The 24,917-nt window shown below is 43.5% G+C and overlaps 1 protein-coding gene and 1 long non-coding RNA gene across 9 annotated transcripts in view; both read right to left on the reverse strand.

Annotated features, from left to right (window-relative positions):
* Window positions 1-24,917, reverse strand: part of LOC113007774 (partitioning defective 3 homolog B-like) — a 224,447-nt gene that overhangs the window by 100,158 nt on the left and 99,372 nt on the right. For 7 of the 8 annotated variants that reach the window (XR_013902453.1, XM_026144697.2, XM_026144694.2 and 4 more), the window contains 6 exons: window positions 18,770-18,961; window positions 17,915-18,073; window positions 14,282-14,411; window positions 4,832-4,937; window positions 4,352-4,482; window positions 551-595 (listed from right to left, as the gene is read on the reverse strand). Coding sequence is in view for 7 of the 8 variants with exons in the window: in XM_026144697.2 (XP_026000482.2) it covers window positions 551-595; window positions 4,352-4,482; window positions 4,832-4,937; window positions 14,282-14,411; window positions 17,915-18,073; window positions 18,770-18,961 (763 nt within the window). In the remaining variant the exon portion in view is untranslated. The remainder of the gene's footprint in view (window positions 1-550; window positions 596-4,351; window positions 4,483-4,831; window positions 4,938-14,281; window positions 14,412-17,914; window positions 18,074-18,769; window positions 18,962-24,917) is intronic. The other variant, XM_026144696.2, reaches the window with a different exon arrangement.
* LOC113033447 (uncharacterized) lies at window positions 10,438-13,187 on the reverse strand. Its single transcript, XR_013902454.1, has 6 exons — window positions 12,763-13,187; window positions 11,717-11,955; window positions 11,508-11,619; window positions 11,103-11,192; window positions 10,818-10,990; window positions 10,438-10,654 (listed from the first exon to the last, which is right to left on the reverse strand). It is a non-coding gene; the product is annotated as an uncharacterized LOC113033447 (long non-coding RNA).

Below are 24,917 nucleotides of genomic sequence, written 5' to 3' on the forward strand. Positions count from 1 at the left end.
TAAATCTCTGTTTCCATAACTTGTCTCTCATGCTTATTGTTATGGAGCTAACAAATAAAAGTCTGTACCAGCACGTATGAAGTGGGAGAAGTGCTGGACTGAGTGAGGAGGATAAAGGCAGACTCAGAGTGCAACGACGAGTGCTCTTAATGCTGAAGAGGCCGCAAACGTAATGCTGGAGACTTCAAGGCAAGAGAAAGAGAAAAGTTTCCGATGAAAACTTTTAAAAACACGCTCGTCGGCTGCTGTGGTGAAAGCTTTTGAAGCATCGTGCATCTCTGCCCGCCCGCACTTCAGCTTTCCTATTACATGACTGCTTCCTCCCTTATATCGGTCTCGTCTGTGAGGTGAGGCCTTGCTCTTCTTTCTTGGTTTTTTATCAAATTTTGTTTCCATTTGTCTCCAGAAAAACCTTCAAAGTGTCCAGCATGTATATGTTTGCTGTGTACACCGCAGTTTCTCATTTATTGTGGCTAATTTACTGTTTCTGAAATGTGTTGCATGTGTGTGCGACACGGATCATACAGGAGTGTTTGGGAGTTTGGCTCACCTGCATTGCTTCCGGCCAGGGATCCAACATTGTTCTCATCTGCCACTGAAACACAAGAAACTGATGTTAACATACAAACACACCTGTCTCGCCAAAATGCTTGTTTTTATTGTACTTCTACTTTCTGACGTTGCCGCTCTTTGCTCTCACCGTCGCTCTTTAAACCAATATTGTGTTTTCTGTCTCATTTTACACGACGGCGGGGCAGCCGCTCTGCTTCCTGTGATGTCGGGTCGGCTTCGCTGCTACTGCTAAGTCATTTCCCTTCCTCCCTTGCTCTCACTTCATTTGTCATCTCCCCTCCCTTTCTGTCTTCTTCCCTCTGACCCCCATGTGTCCCTTCACCTTCTGCCCTTTTGCCGCTTGTGTCTCGACTTCACTGTTTTCTTTTCTCTTCAGTTACACCCGTCCATCCAGCCCGTCGCTCCTCTTTCTTTCCCTCCTTTGATCAACATTCTCGCTGTTAATTCGTCCTACGCTTTCTGCCTCCGTCTCGGTCCCCCTCTTGCTTTTTCTCCCTCTATTCTGAAGCCAAGAAGCTGATGAGCAGAGCTGCATCAAACACAGTGACACGGCTTCTCTGAACAAATAGTTTTCTAATGAAAACCAAGCCTGAAGCGTGCCGCCAAACTGCCTGCCTCTGACACGATCTGCACCGCATTCCCCGGCAGCGGGGGGATCACGCATGTGATGCACACGGTGTTGTGTTACCACACACACAGGAGGCCGGTCGCCTACTTTTATAATGATTATAAAACTCAAATTCAGCCTTCGAAGCTGAAGAAATGAAGTTTTGGTTGAATTCACAGGGAAAAGGATGCGAGCGAAAGCCAACAAAGTTTACTGCAAAGAGAAGGAAAGGTGTCAGAGATGGAGCGACAGGGACGGCGGTGAGCGAGGGAGGCGTTCATCATTTGCAACTGATCTTAAATAATTCTTCAGTTTTTAATTGGACTGAAAAATGAAATCAGGACAAATTAAATAAAAATGACCCACCAATTAATAGATGAAAACTGCGTCCTGCTCTTTTTTTATATAAACACACAGAAGCATGAAGTGGGATCCTAACGGGAACGTGGTCGTTATATGAAAGAAGATAATGAGCTCTCACTAAAGCACATTCGTGGCACTTATTAACACAACTGCATGAACTATTTACATGAAACTACATTTACAGGTTGTGAAAAGAGCAAAAGTGTAATGACGGGATTATTCGCTGACCCCTGAGCGTCTCTAACCACGTAGTCTTCAGTGAGCAGCATTCAGAGGCTTCGTCAGCAAACACTTCCTGCTTCAGTCTTAAGCTGCCCTGCTGCACTCACGTACATTCAGCTTTCCTAACAATCACCTGCAAATGAACACTTAAATCTAGCCGAGGCGCTGCTGTGCTCTTTGCTGCTGCAGCAGCCATAAAACATCCAAAACTGCCTGATTTTGAAATATCACTTTAATTAAATAGTGCCAAGCTGAAAGCGCCTCTAATAAATAAAGTTAAAAAAGAATTCAGCTAGAAACTTTTTTCACGTCCAGCTATGATTGCATATAAAGTGAAAAATCTTTCATCGCCATGGTGACGTTTGCGCGTGTCCGTGCACGCGATTCGTCTCCTTTTGAGCTCCGTAACAGGAATCCGTCCTCACGCGCGTCTCGTGACTCGATATGATCCTGAGACTTTACTTACAGTACTAATGAGAGAAACCTGTTTTGCATACGGCGATGCAAAGGCACGTGTGCTGACAGAGACATATTTGCTAATTGACGCTCAAATTAGCAGAGCTGAGTAAACTGGCGAGGCGGTTGTGGTTAATATTGGGCTGCGGTTATGACTCCGTTTGTGTTTGGTGCGATAACAAATGCGGCTTTTCTGCCGCAGCTTATAAACTTTTACAAAACCACTGAAGCTCACCCGAAGCGCTATCACAGAAACCATCACCAAAAGATGAGGCCGACACGACTAAGGCAGTAATTCCCCTCTATTACATGAGATTATAATGTCATTATATTTACCTACGAACTCTTACAACAGGGTGAAAATTCAGGATTTGACAGGAAACAAAGAAATAATCACACTGTAAGTAAATTTCAGCACATTTCTTGGTATTTTTGCATAAAAACAAAACAAAATCTTCCATCTGAATCTGTAAATAGGGTGACGTTTGCAGGGAGGGGGTCATATTATAGATGGATTAACCTTGAATTTTTACATCTTTATTTAATATTCACAGCATTGATATGCATGATGGATGTTTTATTATTGAACTGACCTTTTATTTTAGCAAAGTAAGTGTGATATGGTGTCTGCTCCTCTACCAAAAATAAGTGCCATGCCTCCCTGACCTTATAACGACGGAGCCAGGACAAACTTCCTGTAAAATACCTGGAAGTTACATCAACTTACGTCAGAATCAGAGAGACTTTATTAGTCCCAGAGGGAAACTGAGTACTTATACTTTACTTCTTAATTCTAATATCTTTAAGTATTTGTAGGTAAATATAATACCTAATGAATTCCATTACACCCTGAGTCACAGCCAGATTATAACGTGTCACCAAAATTAGCCCATTTTTCTTCCATGTCAATCTTCTCGGCTTCAGCGCTCTCGCCTTGTTTGTGACGTGTGAGCAATATGTTCTTCTGGACTTTACAGAGACCCAGGGCATGCTGGGAATAGCAACATAACAGAGAGGGATCAAGCAGAGCTTCAGGCCAGCCAACAGGGATAACATTTATCCCAAACATGTAAGGTCCTCCCCTCTGCAGCACTTCTGTGCGAAGCTGAATTTTGCTCTTTTGCTGTCAGTACAGGAAAAAACGGAGGCGTTTCTTAATATGATGTTGTTATTGTGGCTGCCTGATGGTTTGGCAATGAAAACATGCCATTCAAGCAATCGGTTAATAAATCCTTATTTATTTGTCGTGCATTTAATGAAGATCGAGGCTGCAAAAACACAAAGGAGGCGATGTACAGGCATGTAGTGCATACCATCAGTCTGTTACTCGTGTAGAAACAGACGTCTGAGCAGCTCAAGTAGTCTTCTGCTTTGTCTCATTCACACACACACACACACACACACACACACACACACACACACACACACACACACACACACACACACACACTCATCTGAAGGAGGAGGACTGAGGGAAATGACATTTGAAACAATATGCTTTGTTGTGCTGCTGCATCCGCTGTCACATTACACTGATGTATGCACAAGCACAGGCGTAAGCACGCACACGGACGCGGCATCTCTACAGCTGACTTTAAACAGTCGCTGAAATGTCTCCACACCTTCGAATCAGAGAGCAACAGGTGACCGAGATGTGAGCTCACAGCATCACCTTCCTCACACTGTTTGCATGAATAAAAAACCATAATGAAGCTGCAGCTAAAGCCTGCATCGCGTTAGCACTTTGTTTCTCGCTTTCTTAAGTTTGGAAGTCTCAGATGTTCACAGGTCAACCACAAAGATGCTGCAGCTTCACACTCCTAGAAGCCAAATCACACTATTCTCAGTCCAAGGCCCCCGAAATGTAAAAGCATATACGGCTTATTCTTTAACATGAACCTGATTCTGTTTAGTACAGGATGTAATTAAGCACACAAGACAAACACAAAGCTGCAGCCAGTGACTCTGCAGAGGTCCCACCTGCATGCAGTGGGACAGGTGTCAGTCTGCATGTGGCTGTGGAGAGCATGCCGGTGGTGCAGCAGTCATGCAGCAGGAATATTTAAATGTATGTGAGGATGCACGCAGCCACCATGCAGAGCGCACAACGAGGAAAGATCATGTCCCCACCAGTGTGATGCTGGTTCTGAGTCGTACCCAGGTCCATGCTCTTCGAGGCTTTGACGTGCTGGATCTGCCACTGGTTCTGGTTCTGGGTGGGAGACTGGGGCTGAGCCGGGCTGGAGACGTGAGGCTTTTCCCTTAAACAAATGAAACACAAGGCAAACAGAGCCCTGATTTTATTTGTGTGGAAGTTGCATCCTGTGTTGTTCTAATAACACAGGAGGGAATCGTTTTATGTTGTTTGACCCTCGTGCAGACAACATTCGCACGTCGATTATTATAACTGCAGCGGCGTTAGGAGCAATGAGCTTACATTAAGGAGGAAACAGTGCAATGGAGCACAAGATGCTCAATAATGTTATTTTTTAGGAACGGCTAAAAGATAATAATGTGAGCAACAGTTCAGCGAATGTTTTTGTGATGGTGACACCAACATGCGGATAAAGAGTAAGTCTGTAAAAACCTCTGAAGAAGACAAATACTCACCTCTCCTGGAGATAAGAGTTTTGATTGGAGCTGCTGAAATCAGCGTCGTGTCCATACAGCAGCCCGTCCTCTTCCTCATCCATGTGAGAGTAACTCCCGTTGGTTACTAGAAAAGAAATCCATCTGATTTAAAATAAAAACCTCAGTGGTGACGCGACAGCCTGAGAAAACAGACCAAGCATCTTTTCTAGAACCAGGCCATAAATAAATAAACGAATGTTCGTACAGCCGACTCGTCCGTGTTGCTGTGGTCACGGCTCGGCGTTTCACGCAGTGCCAGCCGGGATGGGAACGTATACAATGCCCCTTCCTGGGTTCTTTGTTACGCTTATTTGGGTATTTGTTTACAGGCAAAATATATTTGTCAGATATGACTATTACTCCTCATATTGGAGTAATAATAATAATTGATTATCTTACTAATCATTTAAAAACAGGCCAATCACAAAAGCTATTTAGATTTTCAGGGAGGTGCTTGTGTAGTTTTTACATTCAACACTTTGAATTTCTGCTCTGCTGTCTGTTAATGAGACAGAGATGATTATTGGTGCACAGCAATGTAGCAGAAAACATCCAAGCAGCTGCCTGCACTGTGAGTCTGCTGTAAGGACGACAGTATAACAAATGCAGCTTTCAAACATGGCACACGAGGAGGAAGCAGAAGGAAGTGAATTATGCTGCGAGAGTGTTTTGAGGAAGTCCCAACACTGATTTCCACCTCAGCTTGCAGCTGCATGTAGCTGCAGTTTCACAATCACATCTGAAGCCATTAGCGGGGACTATTTAATAATCAAAAAAATGGGTGGAGGAACACGTCAAATAAACACGTGTTACTCTGATCTATTGTTGTCTCCTCTAAATATTTAGAAAACCCGCCTTTAGTGAGGAGAGAACATTAGAAAGTGGGTTAAAGCGATTCTCACGAAAAGCTTCACAGACAGAAAGTCTTAAGGATAAAAACTAAAGCGAGTGAGAGACGAGAGGGAAGCGGAGGGAAAGATAAGCAGCTGGATGAGCAAAAAGTAAAGAGAGAGATAAACCACAGCAAAAGTTGGTGCAGATGTGCAGAAGTGATATGGCTGCGTCCGCCTGATAAACGAGCTTATGACAACTTGATGCACAGACACACGATCCGCTCGAGTGTAATTTACATACAGTCATCACTTCTCAGAATGCATAGCTGCCACACAGCACCGTCCTCGCCGAGCGTCCTTTATACGCTCTGCACACGTGCGACTGAAAGCAGAGACGTTTGCAACTGGAGAGGAAAGCGGCGGCCTCCGAACGCATCGCAGCCTCTCAGCTCCCTCCCTCCCGCTCGCTTTCTACACTAATCACCTGCTTTATTTTTCTTCTGCTGCCTTTCTTGCAATCTGATATTTTGGCTGTCATTTATCTCTCCTCTCAGATCTCCCATAAATCATTTTATCTCCCACTCAGTTTTCAGCCTTTTCTTCTCCTCCTCCCTGCCAGCACCTTAATCAGCTGAACTGTCAAACACACACACACACACACACACACACACACACACACACACACACACACACACACACACACACACACACACACACACACACACACACACACACACACACAGTTCTCACTGACTCCCTCTATTTGAAGTGAAACAGGCATTTGTTGTGTGGATGATAGCTCAGTATCAGATGAATCCTCTTCTTCCACACTCCACGTTTCCTTCCTGTCATCTGTATTTGTCTACGGCTTGTTGGTCCAATCATCCCCACCCATCTCTCTCTTAGCAGCCGTGGGGAACCGGCGCATTCGTTTTACAAATACAGAACCAGTCTGAAGTTTGGGTGCACTGGTGGTGCGTTCAGCGTTTAGCTGTGCAGTTTAATGCAGTTCATTCAGCTGGAATTGTTTAAGAGAACTGCTGGGACTCCTGGTCTTCTTAATGATCTGAGAGCATGAGTCAGGTTGCACTGAGTGGGTCTGCATGAGCGTGGAAAGTATCAGTTTGTTTTTTCAGCTGGACAATGACCCAAAACCACAAAGAAAGGCAGGTCTGGCTCCTACAAACGTCCAACCTGAGCCGGATAAAGAGAGAAGCTGCTGCTGATTACTGCTGTAATGTGCATTTACTTATAACTTAAACTATAAGAAACAAGGCAGCTCACGCTCTTACTTTGAAGGGAGTAACTTTATGTTCAGTAAATATTCATTCTGTTTTCTTTTTTAAACGCACTTTAACATGTTTGTAGTGCAGAAAGAAAAAGGTTAAAGTGTTGTTTTCTCTGTTGTATCAATATACGTGAAATGTTTTCTACAGTTACGTTGTTTTATGTTTTACTTATGTGGGTATGATGCGTGTGTAGCATGTTTAAAGGTTTAGATATAAATCCATGTGAAAATGTTTCTGATCACAACAATTTTGTTTTCCAATAAAAAACATATTCAGGAACTTTGTGACATAACAAACTCATAATGAGATGACGTGTCATTATCCATATATCATTCCCTGCATGCCGATATGCCTGAATTATGAAACTGAATTTCCTGGAGGAACCGACCCAAGGGATTAATAAAGTTTCATCTAATTGAATGCCATCAGTACAAACAATGGTGGTGAGAAACATAGTATTAAATATTATATAGTATCAACATCCCATGTAGAATCCTATGAGACATGCTTGATATCACATTCAAAAGACTCACAGAAAACTTGACCTCTGACCTTAAGATTCAACCTCATCTGAGGTGAGAAACATTTATGGCATCAATTTGAAAATCGTACATCGCCTCGTTCGACGACAGAACTCATGAATGCTGCCAGGTTTTACAGACCGTGGTGTTTCTGTTACTTCTTTTTAAACCAAATCTTATAAACAGGGACCTGTAACAATAGTTTTCAACTTTGATGTTCAATGATATTTTTCAAAATGTGCCATCCTGTGTCTTTTATCCTGTCTTCCGCCTCTCTCCCCAGCCGGTCGCAGCAGATGGCCCCGCCCCTCCCTGAGCCTGGTTCTGCCGGAGGTTTCTTCCTGTTAAAAGGGAGTTTTTCCTTCCCACTGTCGCCAAAGTGCTTGCTCATAGGGGGTCATATGATTGTTGGGTTTTTCTCTGTATCTATGAAGCGCCTTGAGGCGACTTTTGTTGTGATTTGGCGCTATATAAATAAAATTGAATTGAATTGAAAAAACAAACAACAAAACTATGACTGCAGCTCCTCGCGGTGCCACACGAGGGCGGTTTAACTCACAGGTAAAAGAAACTTCACAGCCATAAAAAGCACATTTACAGACACAACATGGTGCAAAATAAAGTCTTTAGTCTCTTCAGCTGGATTCCCCCTTCATAAAACTCTTGGTTGGATTTGTTATTCATCCACCTGGTTACTGCAGTCAGGGACGCGGTTGCTTTGACGGACAACAGTAATTATATCAGATCCTCGTCTGCCCGGCTGCAGCTGTGCACTGTGTTTGGGGCATGTTAATAGATTATCTGACAGATGTGATGATGCAGACCATCAAAGAAGTTTGTTTCTTTCTGTTACCAGCAGATCTGTGTGTCAGTTTGCTAACATTAACATGACCCCCTATGAGCAAGCACTTTGGCGACAGTGGGAAGGAAAAACTCCCTTTAACAGGAAGAAACCTCCAGCAGAACCAGGCTCAGAGAGGGGCGGGGCCATCTGCTGCGACCGGCTGGAGAGAGAAGGAAGACGGGATAAAGACATGCAGTGGAATAATGTTGACCTCACAGTGGCTACATCTACCTGGGATGGATCCCACATTAGAGCTTGACTCAAGTCTTGCATGACATCATTAAGGTTATTTTTCTGTGTTAAGTTTCTTCAGGCCCAGAAAACATTTTACTTTCTGCAGTGATCTTCATCTGTAAACGGTGCTCTTAAACCATCACTTTCATTTGTGGTCCATCACAAAAACAATTTAAATACATAAACATGAGGAAATTTGGAAAGACTGCATAATGTGAAACTGTACTGAATTTAAGCTTAAGTAGATAAGAGAGAGAACAAAGAGTGAGTGAAGACTGAAAGAAGAAGATGATGGATAAGAGAAAGAGACGTGCATGGATGCGTATGTAAGGAATCACCACACTGAATTTATTCTGAAACACAGAACAGTGCAGTGTTTTAATTTGGACTGCGTGCCAGAAAAACTGTGGATTCAGTGTGTGAAACAGTTCATTAGAACAGTGAAAACACAGGCCAGCGCACACACACACACACACCACACCAGTGAAAGCACACAACACAACTCGCACAGCCTGAGAATGTGCTACTGTATGCCAACACACACTAATGTGTGTATGTAAATGACACGATAGCTGAGGTGAATTTGAACAGCAGAGTGTGTTCAAGGTCAGAGCTGTTTGCCAGCCTCAGTGTAAACACACAGAAACACAGCACTGTTTAATACTGGCCAAAAAAATCCCTGAACCAATACACACACACACACACACACACACACACACACACAAGCACTGATATCATTCAGACACTGAGGACGATGCAAATGTGCACACAGCCGCCTTGAACTCTCTATATTAGGACAAATATACCATCAAATATGTCTTCAGCTTAAACTCTGATTTACATCACGAGTGTACATCAGATTTTGTCTCCATAACATCTGTAATACCTGGACAATGGCGATAATAGAAGGCGCTCTGTAACGCTCACTCACAGGCAGAACCTTCCAGTAAGAAACAAAACAACCTCGAGGGACACGCGAGTGAAAAGAAGCAGAGAGAGAGGAAGAAGAAAAGAGAAAAACAGGAGCAGAATACCCTCTAATTAAGTCAACTGGAGATGGCGAGATCATGGTTTTTGTTTATGTTTGTTTTCTCTCAGAGACGTTGTTTATTTCTTGTGATTAATAAGCAGATTCGCTTCTTTACTGGACTCGGTGCAGATGACACGCCCACCTTTGATGCAGCTTTTACAGTAAAAAGAAAACCGAAAGTAAAGAAAAGAATAAAGTCTGGAACACGTGAAACATGCGTGCGCGTATCATTCACTCAGAGGTAAGTAAGTAAGTAAAGTAAGTAAAGTGTGCGTGTTAGTCCCCATAGGGAAATACCCAGATAGCAAGGAAACATTGAAACAATGTTGAGTCAATATCAGGCTGTGTCATTGAACCAACGTTGAAGTGTGACGTTGACCTAACGTCACTCTTGCACCCTTTTTTAATGTTGAAACAACGTCAGGTTTTGATGTTGAATCAATGTTGAAACCTGACGTTGATTCAACGTTATATTTTCTAATACTGCTGACATTGAAACAATGTCAGATTCTGATATTGAAACACTGTTGAGCTATGGTGTTGATTTTCCGCCTCTTTCGCACAGTTGCTTTTTATTAAAACAGTTAAATCATGACTGGAAATCTACCTTTCTTTATAGGTATTTTAACCAATACTAAACTACTGCATGTTTCCATCAATACTTCAACCACCTAAACACATAATTGTACTTATTCCTTAAATTGGACACCCTTTATAAAAAAACCCCAAATGTCTCACAATGTATCATGTCAATATTAATATCCTAAAATAAGAAAGCATTGCATGTGATGTAACAGAGAAAAAAAATAAACAAAAAAAGGGTCAATAGGCATGTTTCGTTTGCTAAATACTTTATTAAAAGACAGTTTCTGATTTACGTTTATATGATTCACAGAAGTTTGTAATTTTTTGCATGATGTGCGTCCTGCACCACCCAAACGATCTGGGGCGTATCGGAGCCATTTCTGCACTGCTTGTGCAAAGACTAACTCGGACATAGAGTTTGCCCCTAACTGCTGCGTCAGGCTCCAATCAAGGCAAAGCGTCTCACCTATAGACACATTTTAAGAGATGGAATTAGCGTGTCTCATGTCTTAAATGTGTATGCAAGTGCTTGTGTGTTTAACCAACAGGCCGTTGTTATGTATTTAAATCACATCTGACAGCTATTACACTTTATAGTTACAAAGTGTACATAACCTTTATATACTTACCTTTGCCTTATTTGCCTCTTGTGATTGAAGAGCTGGCTCTGCATTGTTTAGCTCCTCAATGTTGTGCAAGGGCAAATCCAGAGGCAGTACCCCAGCATCTACCGATTCATTGCAGCCGGTATTGCGGATGGCTCTGACCTCCTCATGGAGTTCGTTAACAGCTCTCGTCAGGTCTGACAGAAAAAGAAATTTTTTTTTAAGTATTTAAGAATACAGACAACTTGTCAAACGTTTCCTTGTGTCACACACAGACATGTACAAAGACACTAGACAGTATTTTATTACCTGGTATTTTCACTCGAGGGGCCTGGGGAAACCATTTTTTTTGTGGGCTGCTCATCCTCTGAGTCACTATATGTGTACAGGGGATTTGGTCTAAAGAAAAAAAGTTGAAAACGGTCATAAGTAATTACAAATGTGCTTTTGGAATATTTTTTCCTAAAGTTACAGTTTGATTTATAACAACACACACAGGAAACGGAGATGTGCAAGAAGGTACAGTATACAAGGAATTTTTGAAGTGCACAAATGTACACGGCTTTGCATTTATAAAAAGTTTACAAGCTTCCACTTTTTGGACTATATTATGTGGTGATATTGCAGTATGCAAGCACCACAGATATGTATAAAAGACAAGATCATAAATTCTTAGCAATCAAAGATATGTTTGTGAAATAAAAAAAGTTTTACTTGTGCTTTCTTTTATGACTGGTCTGAGTTTCAGCTTCGGACTGAAGGTCAGACGTATCACAGTGTTCACTTAGATATTTCTGAAGACTGCGTTCTGCTTCGTGAAATGTGTCTGGAAGTACAAACACAATGTATGGCCAGACATAAATTAGGACACGAAAAACTTGTTATTGTTACATTTATACAATACCAATCCAGATGATACCCACCATGGCTTATTAGAAGTCGGACTGGTGCACAGGTGAGCCATGTTGCACCAGGATGAACTCTCCTCTTTACTGCGTCGTGGATCCTGAATGTGTCTCACGGAGGATATGGAGGCCATGACAATTTCTCCCCATTTATCCATGATCTAGGGACTATTTCTGTACCACCAGTGCTAAACTGCACAATGCACCAGTCTTTCATTTTTATCTTTTTTTAAATTTGGAGTCCTTTTTTGCCCTGTCTAGGATAAACAGGAAACAGATAATTACAATATATTTCATAGTCACTACAAAACCTGATCTATTGATTGAACTAAATAATAAATAATAGCTTAAAATGTATATAGGCAACAATTACAAGCAAACCCGTATATGTAAGCATTTAAACACTGAAGATAATAAAATTAACAGTATTTTGTCTAAGTCTGCCATTGTAGGAATTCATGGCACCGAGACAAAAACTTGGCGCACAGTGTGGCGTCAAAATAGGCGCACACCTTTGACGCTGCGTTTTCTCCGTCTTCCTCGTCCACACGTAAATGCTAAACGCAGTTTATGTGCGGACAAAAGGTGCAAACGCAAGTTAGGTGAGCGTGCAGCGTAAAGTTTGAATTGAGTGCGAATCGAAGCGGGTGCTCTCCAATCATTAAAAGTAACAAAGTCATTGAACACATTTATACAGTTACCTTTACGTTTATCAATCACAGATTTACAATTTTTTGTAGTACTATGCTAAAAAGCAACTACAGAGCGAAAGTCTGGGTCAAGCGCCGAGGCGACGGCAAGAACAAAGGAACCCTTGAAGCGTTAAAGCTAGCTTTATAAGGGAATATAATGGAAAAGTATGAAACGAAATGTTTTCTTTGTTGATAGACTTTGTTTGCAGTGCAATTTATTTGTTGCCAGATTGTAAGATGAAAGTAGACACAATTTCGGGCTCCCACATTTTATCCGAAACTTTACATTAACAAGTTTTTTTTTTTTTTTTTTACTGTTATTCAAATGCAACCGTGGAAATAACGAATAGAACAAAAGTCATTCATTCTTACCTTATACTAATCGTGGTGCAGGCCAGTGCAGTGCATGAACTGATGCCTTCTCCGGTCAATTCCGCTGAGAGTAAATCTAATGTCCCGCTCTACTGTACAAGACAATGGTTACCTGGAGGGATGTACCACTGAGAGGGGTGCTGCGGAATAGTCCAAGTGGTAGCAGCTTTAATTTCCCGCTCAACCATAAATCGATGGTTTTTCAACGTGATTGTTGTCACCTTGTCAACTATAAATAGATCAACAATCAACGATGACAGAACAACAGTGAATCAATGTTATTTCAATGTCAGTGTCAGGTTTCATCAGTATTTCAATGTTGTTTCAACATTGGTTTTGTGTTGACATTTCAATCCTGACGATTCTGATGGTTCAGATGGAAAATCAACATCTGTTCAATGTCTCCTTGCTATCTGGGTAGTTCCTCTGCATTTAACCCATTCACCCAGTGAAGCAGCGGGCAGCCACCAGTGCAGCGCCCGGGGAGCGGTACCTTGCTCAGGGGTACCTCAGGGTAGCCGTTCAGTGGAGTCGAACCTCCGACCTTCCGATCATGGGGCCACCACTCTACCTACTGAGCTATCCCTGAGGGGACATGAACAAGCATGTTCCTGTAATGTTACACTCCTGAGGTCACCAAATAGACCTTTAGTTTGAAATCCCTTCCTGTAGGTGAGGACTTGGCTTAAGGCCCTTTGATGCGTTCTTCAGAACGTGCATGTTAGATACAAAGTGTCTATGTGAATGGCTGAACGAGGCATGTTGTGATTTCAGTTTATTTTAATAAAATGGAACTGAAGCTGAGGCCGGTGTCACCATGTGGAGACGTCTTTGGAGAAGAAGCTAGGAGCTCCTGAACCTGAGACAGCATCAGGAGCGTCTCACCTGGGCTGAGGAGACAAAGAGCTGGACTGATGCTCAGTGATCAGTGAGTGAAGTTTTCATTTGGAAATCTATGTCTGTGAAAGGTGTTTTCATCTTTTACTTATTTCCTGTTTTATTTTGATAGTCTCCTGTCTCGTGTGTTGTATATAGCATCACTTCCTCTGTGTTGTTTCCTGTTTGATTAGTTTCAGGTGTTTCCACAGTCGCCCTCCCGTGTATACACAGTCGCGGTCTCCCTTTGTTCGCTGTCAGATTGTGTGTTTGTGATCCCGTTCAGTTTGTCAGGCCTTCCTCCAGAATGAAGGTTCCTCTTTTGTTTATCCAGTTTGCTTCAGAAGTCTACTTTTGGGTCCAACTCACCACAACAACATGGCAGAGTTCTGATTTTTTCCTGTTGAGGTCTCTGCATTTAAACGACCCAGCGGCCCAAAGCCTCACAAAACAACCGCTCTCATATCAAACTTTAGGACAACAGACAAGGACAAACAAACAGCTTTCAGAAGTGGGTGGCAGCACTCAGATCCACAGATGAATCGTCTGCATTGTTGTCGATGCTACCACGTTTGGTGCTCGCAGCAGCAACAAGGTCAGCGCCACATGATTGAAGGGCAGTTATATAACATGCTAAACTCACCGTTAGATGCATAAATGGCGTTGGTCACCAGAGGGAGGTGTACGGTCAGGCGACCGTTCATCGGGCTCATCGGTGCAGAGAGGCCAGAGGAGCTGTCAAATGAGCGACTGGGGGATCCACCGTGTTGATCCTGAAACGGGAACAAAGACCGCTCAACACTTTCAAAATAAAACAAAAAGGAGATGTGAATCATACTTTGTTGGATGAAGTCTGGGTGACGTGCTGGATTCTACTTGTTTTGCATGTGGACTGCATTTAAACGGAGAGACGAGCAGTAGTGTCTGAGAGGTTTTCAAACACAATAAGACGCCGAGTGAAGCGAATCCGAGGGAGACACTCGAGAGACAGTACAGGGTCAAGGTGACGGAGGGGACTGCATTTCCCATGCCCCCACAGGGTTAGAAGCACCTTCAGCACTGCTTCCTCTTTCAGTGTGTGGCACTGAAACCTCGATTATACGCTCTGCCGCCGCGAGTCCGCTCGAGTCCCGGTGACGTAAATTTCATCATCACATGGTGAGCGCGAGGGTCCGTGTGGATGTGTGTGCAGAACATTACAATGCACCAACTATGCAGCAGACTTGAAGGGGACAGCGAAGTGTAACAGGAAGGACTGCGGGGCGGTCGGGTCTCCAGCGGCGCATGATGGTGGGATGACACTGTCACACCTCTCCCCTCAGAGAACGGCCCTCTGAGGGCCCTGCGCTATCAAACAAAGCATTGATTATACTGTCGATGTGTCTCGTTGTGCATGTATTATTTCTTTAGGAATTGAATTTGCATTTATTTGTCATTTGTGTTTGGGTGCAGAAAACTCTCTGGATTCATTAACATGCATGCATATGTATGCTGCTGCTGCTTTGAGATTCAGTGTACTCTGTTTCTTTGCTGTATTTGCCCCCTCTGCGTTGGATAATCCCCGCTCTCAAACAACAAAGGAGACATAACAACGCCCTGTGTGCAATAAATCCTCCTTGTTGTCCTACTCTTGACCCCACACCCGGCCCAGCCTCCTTCCAACTCCAATCCAGCCTATGCATCCAGCAGGCCCCCTTCCTGGCTCCCCCCAGCATGCTTCCCATTAGTTAGTATTACAGTGCAATCAGATTTCTCCTGAATGCTGGAGATACACAAACATGCATCACCCTATGTCTGCGTTCTCTGTTTATTTTCATCATTAACTCCAATAATCATCAGTAACAAGACGTCGTCCACCTCTCTGAATATGAAACCATTAGAAACCGACTTTGTTCACTCTGCTAAAGTAGAAAAACATGGCTCACAGTCACACGGCACTTACACCACGGCCTCATTTTCTGTGCTCGTGGTTGTTTTTTCTAAGAAAGACTTTCCAAGGATGGGAGGAGCGCTGCTCTACAAACAGCATTTGAGCCAAACGGGAAAATCAAAGGACTGAAAATCAGGTGACATTCACTGCATTGAGTTGCAGGTTTTTGGCGTTGCTGTTATTCTGCATGATGAGCACCAACAGCAAGAATCAACGGGGTGGATGTTTAAAACCTGCTTCTTGTTTTTTTGGGACATCAGAAGGACCGATGGTCGAGAACAACGTTCCCGCTGAACCTGCAGAACCATAGCGATGCAGGCAGAAGCTGTTTGGATGGGTCCTGTATTAGACGAGCAGCAGAAGTGAGAGATTAGAGAGAGACAAACACAGCCAGAAGAACTGAGGGAGAGAAAATTACACGATTCAGGGAGGGGAAGATATAGTGCTGCACTTTTCTAACACTGAAAAGCATCAATGTTGAGTCCAGAAAAAGCTTTTAAGGTACAGTCTCTTATCTATCTATCTATCTTTGATGCATCTCACTACTTTCCTCATCAGGTGATTGACAGGGAGGATGGCCTAAGCCCAATCACACGGCTACATGCATGCATGAAACCAGCTTCCAGTTTATCCAACTAATGCACTAAATCCCACCTTAACAAGGCTGTTAACTGATATAAGTCCAGTTTATTCATTTAAACTGCATCTGTGGCTCTAAATACACACACCTTCTCTGAACGGCGTCTCTATGTGTTAATTCGTGTCTCTGAGTGTGTGTTTGGGGTGCCTGTATGTGAGCACACTGCACAGCGTATATAGCTTTTTCAATAACCAGCAGGTCATCCGAAGGGTCATCCACACTTGAGCCCACAACCCTGGCTTTGTGCGTGCAAGGATTTCTACAGACGGACTACAGAGCCGCGGAAAAGGCACGGGCTGAAAAGCAGGCGAGATGAAAAGCGTCTCTTTCTCTTATAAAGAAAGGAGATACAGCTGAGTCAAGAACGCTCTGTCACACACACACAAACGCTCTTTTGCTGCTGCCTCTGAAAGCAGAGAAGACACAGTGTGAGGAATGCAGGGGCTTTGAAACGTGGTGGAAGGCAGAGATAACACACAAGATAAATATATTACCCAGACATTTATATGCAGTCATGTGAAAAATGAAGTAGACCCAAAGATTCAGTCGCCTGTAGCATCACCTTTAGCTGCAACAGCTCGAAGTCACAGTTTTCTGTGGGATTTTGTCGTCTCTCGCGTGACTGTGGAGGAAATGTTGCATCGTGCTACAGCGTTTCATTGCATTGAGGTCTGCAGTCTCAAAGTTGTCTCAGGGGGCTCAAGCGGCACATCGGACACCTCATGCTGTCAGCACGGTGGAAACTAGTTTGGGCCAAGCTTTAGATGTCAGACACGAGGCCTCACGTTTGCCTCCAGAACACTGTGGTATACAGAGGACGACTCGATGGCGCCGTGGTGTCCAGATCACCCCCCTCCACCACCGTGCTGACAGCATGAGGTGTCTGAGGTGCTGTTTGAGCCCCTTGGTGCAACTGTTGTTGTTGTGATTCGGTGCTACATAAATAAAACCGGATCGAAGCTGTACTGGTTTAGTTTTTTCTCTAATTATACGTTAAGTGTGTAACTTGCTACGTGAGGCCTGAAGACTCTTGGGATGAATCTGCTGGGACATCCAGGAGAACTGTGGCGTTAACACACCTGGATGCTCCAGACCAGTAAACTCCTAAAACGTCTGCTTTTCAGTGTCTGTTCTCTACATTTCAGTTATATGTTTAAGTTTGTTCATCCATGTAAAGCTTCACACCCACCCGAGAGTGTCCTTTTACCCCCAGGTTTCACAACGGCAGCTCTCTGTAACATTACACATGGTGTTACAGCAGCACAGAACAATTTAATCCCTCCCTATCCTAATAAATACAGCTGCTGGTCACAAATACAATAATTCTTTACTAATGATCAAACATATTTAAACCAGCACAAACTTAGGGATATACAATACTGTCTGAAAGAATTCATTATTGCCGTCAAGCAGACATCGTTCCTTCTATAAAGGCTTTACTGCAGGTGTATTTGCTTTAGCCTGGTTAATCTGCAGGTTGAAGCACTGAAGAAGCCCATATCCAAAGCCTTGTGAGGCCTCAGTAACATCTTCTGGTCTCTTACAACTGAAGCCTAAATATATTTATTTATTTTTCATGTTTTTACTTAAAAATAATATTAAAAGACTTGTTGATAATTGTTTTTCACATGACTAACTGCTCACTGGCTCATTAGTTTAGCTCATCTATCTATTATATAAAACGACACACATGGCAAAACCTGTACCTTTAAAGCTCTCAGCACCACCAGCTGGATGGTCCCTCTGACGTTGCCCTCCTGTGACATGGAGCGCCGCAGCGTCTCCATGGCCATGTGATTGGGGCGTCCCAGTAGAGACTCTCCATTTACAGCCACCAGCTGGTCATTGACATGCAGGCGTCCATCCTGTAAAGCACAGAGCGGTTTGCTGATGTGTGCGTTTTCTGCAGTTTGCATTGCAGATATGTCTTTGCATGAACTCTGTCGACATGCACGAACACACGCGCCTGTGAGTTAATGACAGCTACATGTTGAATATCGTTTATTTACGCTGTGCGGTCTGACATTCTCTCTTTTCAGCGCTGGCAGGAAATCACTGAGCTATGATGGAGAGCTCACACAGACGCTCGCTCACACACACCTGTGGCCTTCACTGAGTGCGTCTGTGAGGTTAAACCAGCCAAAATGACTTAAACCCTGCACACACACATTCTCAAGGCTGTCTGACTTAACGCAGTCTCCACCTCATCGACTGAGACCTCCGTCAGCTCAGTCTGCCCGACTGCATCGGCAAGATATTTACAATTCCTCTGCAGCAGGCCCTTTCCATCTATTCCTGCCTGTTTGTGCACAAACACTAACAGCTGCGCCCGGTGCGAGGGTGTGTGTGCATGCGCCGGTCAAACAGAGAAGAAGAGGTCAAAGATTAGCGGAGCAGGATCACAACCAGGCCTCAGATGAGAGTCTTGTGTGCAAAGATGTCCACGTGGGATGAGGCTCCTTTTCTGTTCATTTACACTGTGATTGGAGCAAAGAAAACATCGCACTGTACGGATAAAGTGATTTACATGAGTGTATGCATGTATGGGAATACTGCGTCACCTTGTAGGCAGCTCCTCCGTGTATGATGGATTTGATGAAGATTCCCAGATCCTCTCCCGTCTCCCTGGACTTGTTCCCTTTGAGGCTGACGCCGAGCCCCGCCGAGCCGGTGTCGTTGAGGGGCACCTCAAACATGAGCTGCTCCTTTCCATTCTCTGAGACCACGCTCGGCACGCGGGACACCTCGTCCCTCTGGAAGCGGCAGAGAGTAATGGAGGCAGAAGAGGCGAGATGGGGATGATGAAGGGAAAGGGTTGGGAACGGGGTGAAGGCAGGAGGGAGAGGGTTAGCTCATTGAGCTTGAACAGTCTTCAAAAGCTAAACTAAAAGCTTTTCCACTTGAGAGAAACTACCAGGTGCTTTTGAACTAAATTTCTCCCCAAATAAAAAAAAAATGTAGTCAGAGTATAAAAGTTTAAAAGAAAGAAGCCATTTGGACCGCCTGCTTTTATATACCCACCTTTTTTTTGCTCTCAAGTCTGCAATATCAATAAAATGACCTGCGCATTTTCACGAGGTAATTGGAGAAGACGACAAACACAGAAAGCCAGAGAGACTAAAGCAGGAAGAGCAGAGTGAATATAATGAGGCTGAAATAAGAAGCAAAGACAGACCATATGCATAAAGACTATCATAAAGCCAGAAAGCAAAAGGAAAAAAACTGCATATTATGAAGAGAGAGAGATGTGTCAGTAATGACTGAGTGTGAGGGAGACTTAGTGGCACAAAGACCGTGAACAAAGACAGCGAGCAGATACTGACAGTCAAAATTATGTGATGGCTCAGCGGGAGAGAGCGAGCTGAGCTTCACAGCGTATGGATGATACTGTTTACTTGATCCTAAGAGGAACAACAGGTAAACAGTAGTTTTTTATTTTTCCAGAGTTTCAACAAACACAGCTGAGCTGATGTCAGGGATGGACGGTGGTCCGACTTACTGACAACAGCTCAGTGACATTCATAATCAATTACACCTGCAAAGCTACAGTTCATCACCAGTGTTGGTCAAGTTACTTGAAAAAAGTAATCAGTAACTAATTACCGATTACTCCCCCAAAAAAGTAATCCCGTTACTTTACTGATTACTTATTTTCAAAAGTAATTAATTAATTAATTACTTAGTTACTTTTTAAAAACACGATTTACAACCTGAATAGGTGATAAAGTGATAGATCTTTCAGCCCAATTCTACTTTTTCTACATAATCCATCATACAAAATGTAATCAAATGGAAAAGTCTCTTTTTTAAACTTGTTTTATTAGTTTTAATCTTTTAACTTTATGCATCAAGCAAACATTTAATTATATGCAACATTCTCTGACTGGAAGAAATTAGTTTAACATGTAAACCTATTTTCTGCACATTCCAGCACATAAAATAAAATATTTTTTGTGTTTTCACTCACTCTTTCAAATAGATGCAAGTAAAACACAGCAGAAAATAAATAAAGTCAAAGACTCAGCGGTCCTGTTGCTCTATTTTCACCTGTAAAGCAGGAGTGGGGCAGGCGGAGGTTTACCCTGGTGCAGGTGTGCCGCGGTCAGTGGAAGAATCCGTGAGTTTCTCTGTGAGTTTCCCATTACGTCGTAGCTACTCGGTGCTTGTTGGAAGTTTAGGGGTTTTTCGCTGTAAAAAGAAGTTTTCTTCCCACGCACAGCGGACACTAATGTTTTTGTCACTTTTTATGGAATCAAACTCAAAGTAAGGTCAGTACTTCCACGCTTTAAACGCTGCACGCTCATACTCTCTCTGCACTCGATATGTGATCCATTGTTGATCTGCACACAGCTGTTGTCACGAACGTCGCACTCGCTTACGTCACTGTCATGAGACACTCTGGCAAAAAAATCACGGTTTTAGTAACGCAGTAACGCAGCGTTCCTACGGGAAAGTAACAGTAATCTAATTACCATTTTTGCAATAGTAATCCCTTACTTTACTCGTTACCTGAAAAAAGTAATCAGATTACAGTAACGCGTTACTGCCCATCTCTGTTCATCACACACCTGCACATATAACCGACAACACAACACAAACATGTCATGTTTACGCACGGAAGATCCACCATCATCCCCAGCATCATCATCGTCATCGATTGAGAGAAAACAGGAGGATGACTGTTCTTTGAATAAGTGCACGTAGGTCTAGGTTCAAGTTAAACAGCTGATAAATGTCACAAGTTTTCAATATTACAGCAGTTCAGCTGATATCTGATCACTTGTTCTCACTAATCATGGTGGCTAAAGCAACCTGTGCTATATGTCAACATGCAAACATTTCTTCACGCAGGAAGCGAGAAATCGTCCTCCCATAATCAGCGATGCCACAGTGAAACAGCCCACAGCTAAATCCACATTTGTAAAATCTCATCTGCTCCTACAGGTCAAGAAAACAGACAGATCTGCATGAACAAACCTCACAGCTGGAGTAAATCGCCGGGAAGAACTACACACCTAATTTCCAAAGCTAAAAACACACATTTTATCCAAGCACGGCGTTTACAGATTCATGTTGCACAAATTCTCTTCATCGTTATTCATTTTAGACTCGTTTACACCAACGTCTTCCAAAAAGGACCGAACAACAAACCCAGAAAACTGGAAACTCATTCGGCTGCTTTTTGATCGATCATTTCAGGTGCAGTCATCTTTAACTTGTGACCCTATCAGACAATAAAAGGTCGTAAAATCCTGCAGCGTGATGACATCATAAATATGCTAATGAGCACAGATGTCACTGGAGCAGACTTTAGCAGCTTTCTGCACTGAGGACAGAGACGGTACATCTTCATACATATCTGTGCGTGTGACATCTCACCTACAGCAGAACATTTAGCACAATCTGCAGAAAATACCACAGTACGTATGCATTAGCATTTAGCTAACAGACACACAGAGTCCAGGCCTGGTTTATTCGAATCGTATCTGATGCAGGGACACTTTTTAATGACACTGTGTGTGTGTGCGTGTTTCCTGTTGCATGAAAGTTTCAGTGGCTGCAGCTTTGTGTCGTCTCTCTCCATGACTGTCTATACTTTCACATAAATTACTGCATTGATTTGTCTGTTTACACTATATATCTGTGAGTGAGTCCATGTCTGTGTGTATGTGGCTCTGCACACACATGCATTAAGTCAGCCTGAGTCTGCCTCTGTGTGTGTTTGTTTGGGTCAGCAGTGTCAGCTTTAGACACTGTTTGTCTGTGGGGATTGTAGGTTTAACAGCGTTAAGCCGACAAAAAGTCCTCTGCTCTGCAGAAAACTGTTTTCCCTGCTGGAAAAACTTCCCCATCAGACTGACTGTCCAGACCTGATAGGAAGCTTTCCGACCTTGGAAAGAACTTCAAAACACCCAGAAGAGGAATGTTAGCTACTTTCAGCACATAATTACAGTGAGGATTCATTAGGCTGGAAAAGTCCATCCAAAGCAATGCTCGTGGTTTGGCAACTTTTCAGTTTTTCCGCCGCAGCTAAAATGTTTTTATTCGGCTGATTTCGCCGCGTCCTTTTTGTTATTTGTGATTTCTCACGCTCGGCACAGAACAGAGCAAAATGAATTTAGAGCAGAGGATGGATGCTATACTGCAGCATTTCTCAGATAGGGTGGGGAGACCAGGACCACCCACAACGGTGCGAGACGTTTTATGGAACCTGACAAAAATATGCAAATGTATGTAAAGGTGGTTTCTGGGTGAGGAATTCGATTTCCCATAAAATAAGGAGCAAGCGCATCCTCGGAGCACGGAGGATTTAACAGGTAGTGAGATAAAAAAAAAGAAAAGGAAAACAAAATCACCAAAATTTAATCGAACATTTCTATTATTTCACCTTCGTCACTACGAGCGGCGGCTACATTCACATGCACTACAATAATAAACACTACTGCGAGTCTGTGGGTCCGTTTGACGTTTGTAGCCACGCAAAGGTCTTTGCTCCTTAAACTGTATCAAATCCATCCACTTACAGGAAAAGCTGTTTGCATAGCTCGCTCCTCGTGCTGGTCATTCAACGTTTAAATGGGTTGCCACGACGATGGATCAACAAGAGGACAAGCTATTAAAAAGACAGCTTCGTTGGTGTGTTTGTGTGTGCGTTTTTTATTAAACTGAGCCGGGAAAACATGACAGAGGGAATGATGGAGAGACGCATTATGTGAAAACGAGTGTGAACAGTGCGCTGCTTCACCTCTGAAGGACAGATGAGCTGTTAGCCAGAGCCGCACAAAGATTAAAACACTATCAGGAGCGCGAGGTAAGACGAGCGGCGATCGTAATTTTGGTTATCGGCTGTGTTTGATCTGCTTTCACACTCGGCACTATAAATTGTGCCGTTCCTCTGTCTGGGTGCGTGTTTGCGAGGACACCTGCTTTCAGCGACGTGGTCTTTTAATGAGAATGGTGCACAGATGCCCTTCCACCCAGCCATGCTGAGGCTCTGTGAGCGTGTGTGGACAGCCCCATGCCGTGTGAATCACTGCCCAAGGATCCATTTTACAACAGTGGCCGTGTACTTAAACGTGGCGTTGTGATTACACAAGCATGCATACACACAAACAGCTGAGGTAAGTACTCCCAGGGACCACACCTGACAGTAGGGGCCGTGCTTCTGACTTATGAAAATAGCTGTCCCATCACTGACCACTCAGGATGGGCTCCTGTTGTCCAACCCCCCCACACCCTATTCTTCCCTAATGGTTGGAGTAAGAGCAGCAGCGCAAACCCCCACAGCCCCGTCTTAGTGAGACAAAGGAGCATTTACAATCGTACAGCAACAGGAAGATGATGAGGAGTGACAACAAAGAGGAAGCTGTGGAGGTTAACATGTCTGTGTGAAAGAAAGGAAACCGCTTGACGTCCACGACACATTTAATATACAGAACAAATCTCTGCAGAGAGGCTGGTTGGAATCGGGCAGTGTACTCTGGCTCATATCTGCCCGTCGCTGCCGTTCAACAAGTAAAGTAATGCTGCTAATACGGATTTCCCAATTAAAGGTCTGCACATGCAGGGCAAGCAGGCATGTAGGTGATGTGAAATCCACAGCAGGTGTTGGCGGCACAGGGTTTGTTTTCCAAGCTTACAAGTGGTCACGGGCCATCGTGTTACATTACGGGTCCGCGGTGCGAGCCGGGCAGCCTTCTGTTCACGTGCCGAGGATCCCCACATGAACACAGAATTGCTTTTTGGCAACGGCCGACAGCAGAGTGGCAGCTGCCGTTTTCCACACACGTTAAAGAAAATGCTTTACATGTCAGGCTGCACTGAGCACCTCTGACTGGAAGTAGGGAATGTGCTGATCCCTGCTGACACAGGCCGGAGAGCATATCAGAGTGTAATGTAACTATATTTACCTACAAATATTTAAAGGTAGGCACACGGGGGTAACAGGACACAAAGAAACGATGACACTGAAACTGTTTACAATAAAACTTGTAACCACCGATTGTGACGCTGAACTCACGAGGAACGTTTTTACTAAATGTCAGAGCGCGCGTGAGCCGAAGGGTATTTTCTCATATACCGTATTTACCGCACTAAAATCCTTTTATTTTCTCAAAAATCAACAGTTTGCCTTATAATCCGGTGACCTTATGTATGAATCCTGGTTGTGCTCACTGACCTCGAACCGATTTTATGTGCTACATGGCGCTCAAAAATCTGTCAAAAATGTTTTAGTCCGACTTTGCTAAGCTACGAAGCCGCACGGCTTGATGGATGGTTGGAGCATTACGGCTGCCGTAGTCAGGAGCCAGCTTCAGTCAGGAGATAATCCATCCACAATACGAGGTTAGTCATTAATATACTGCAACAACATGGGAACAGAGCAGCTGCAGAGAATTCAACATTAATGAATCAATGGTACGCAAGTGGAGGAAGCAAGAAGAACGAGCTGAGTAAAGTTTGACTTATCTGACTGTTTTGTGTCGATTAATGCGCCTTATAATCCGGTACTTAAGTTAACTTATATGCACAGTCAGAGGAGTCGCCCCCTGCTGGCCAAAAGACGGAATGCAGGTTTAAAGGCTTTAGTTTTCAGACATGGAATAAACGTAGGGGTCTGCTTGAATGAATAATGTGTGAGAGATGTGAATGACATCATCAGAGGCTGTGCACAAAGCTCAGTGCACGTGCACTTTCATCTGGCCGCGC

The sequence above is a fragment of the Astatotilapia calliptera genome, chromosome 16 (assembly GCF_964374335.1).
Source record: "Astatotilapia calliptera chromosome 16, fAstCal68.1, whole genome shotgun sequence".
Classification (NCBI taxonomy): Eukaryota; Metazoa; Chordata; class Actinopteri; order Cichliformes; family Cichlidae; genus Astatotilapia; species Astatotilapia calliptera.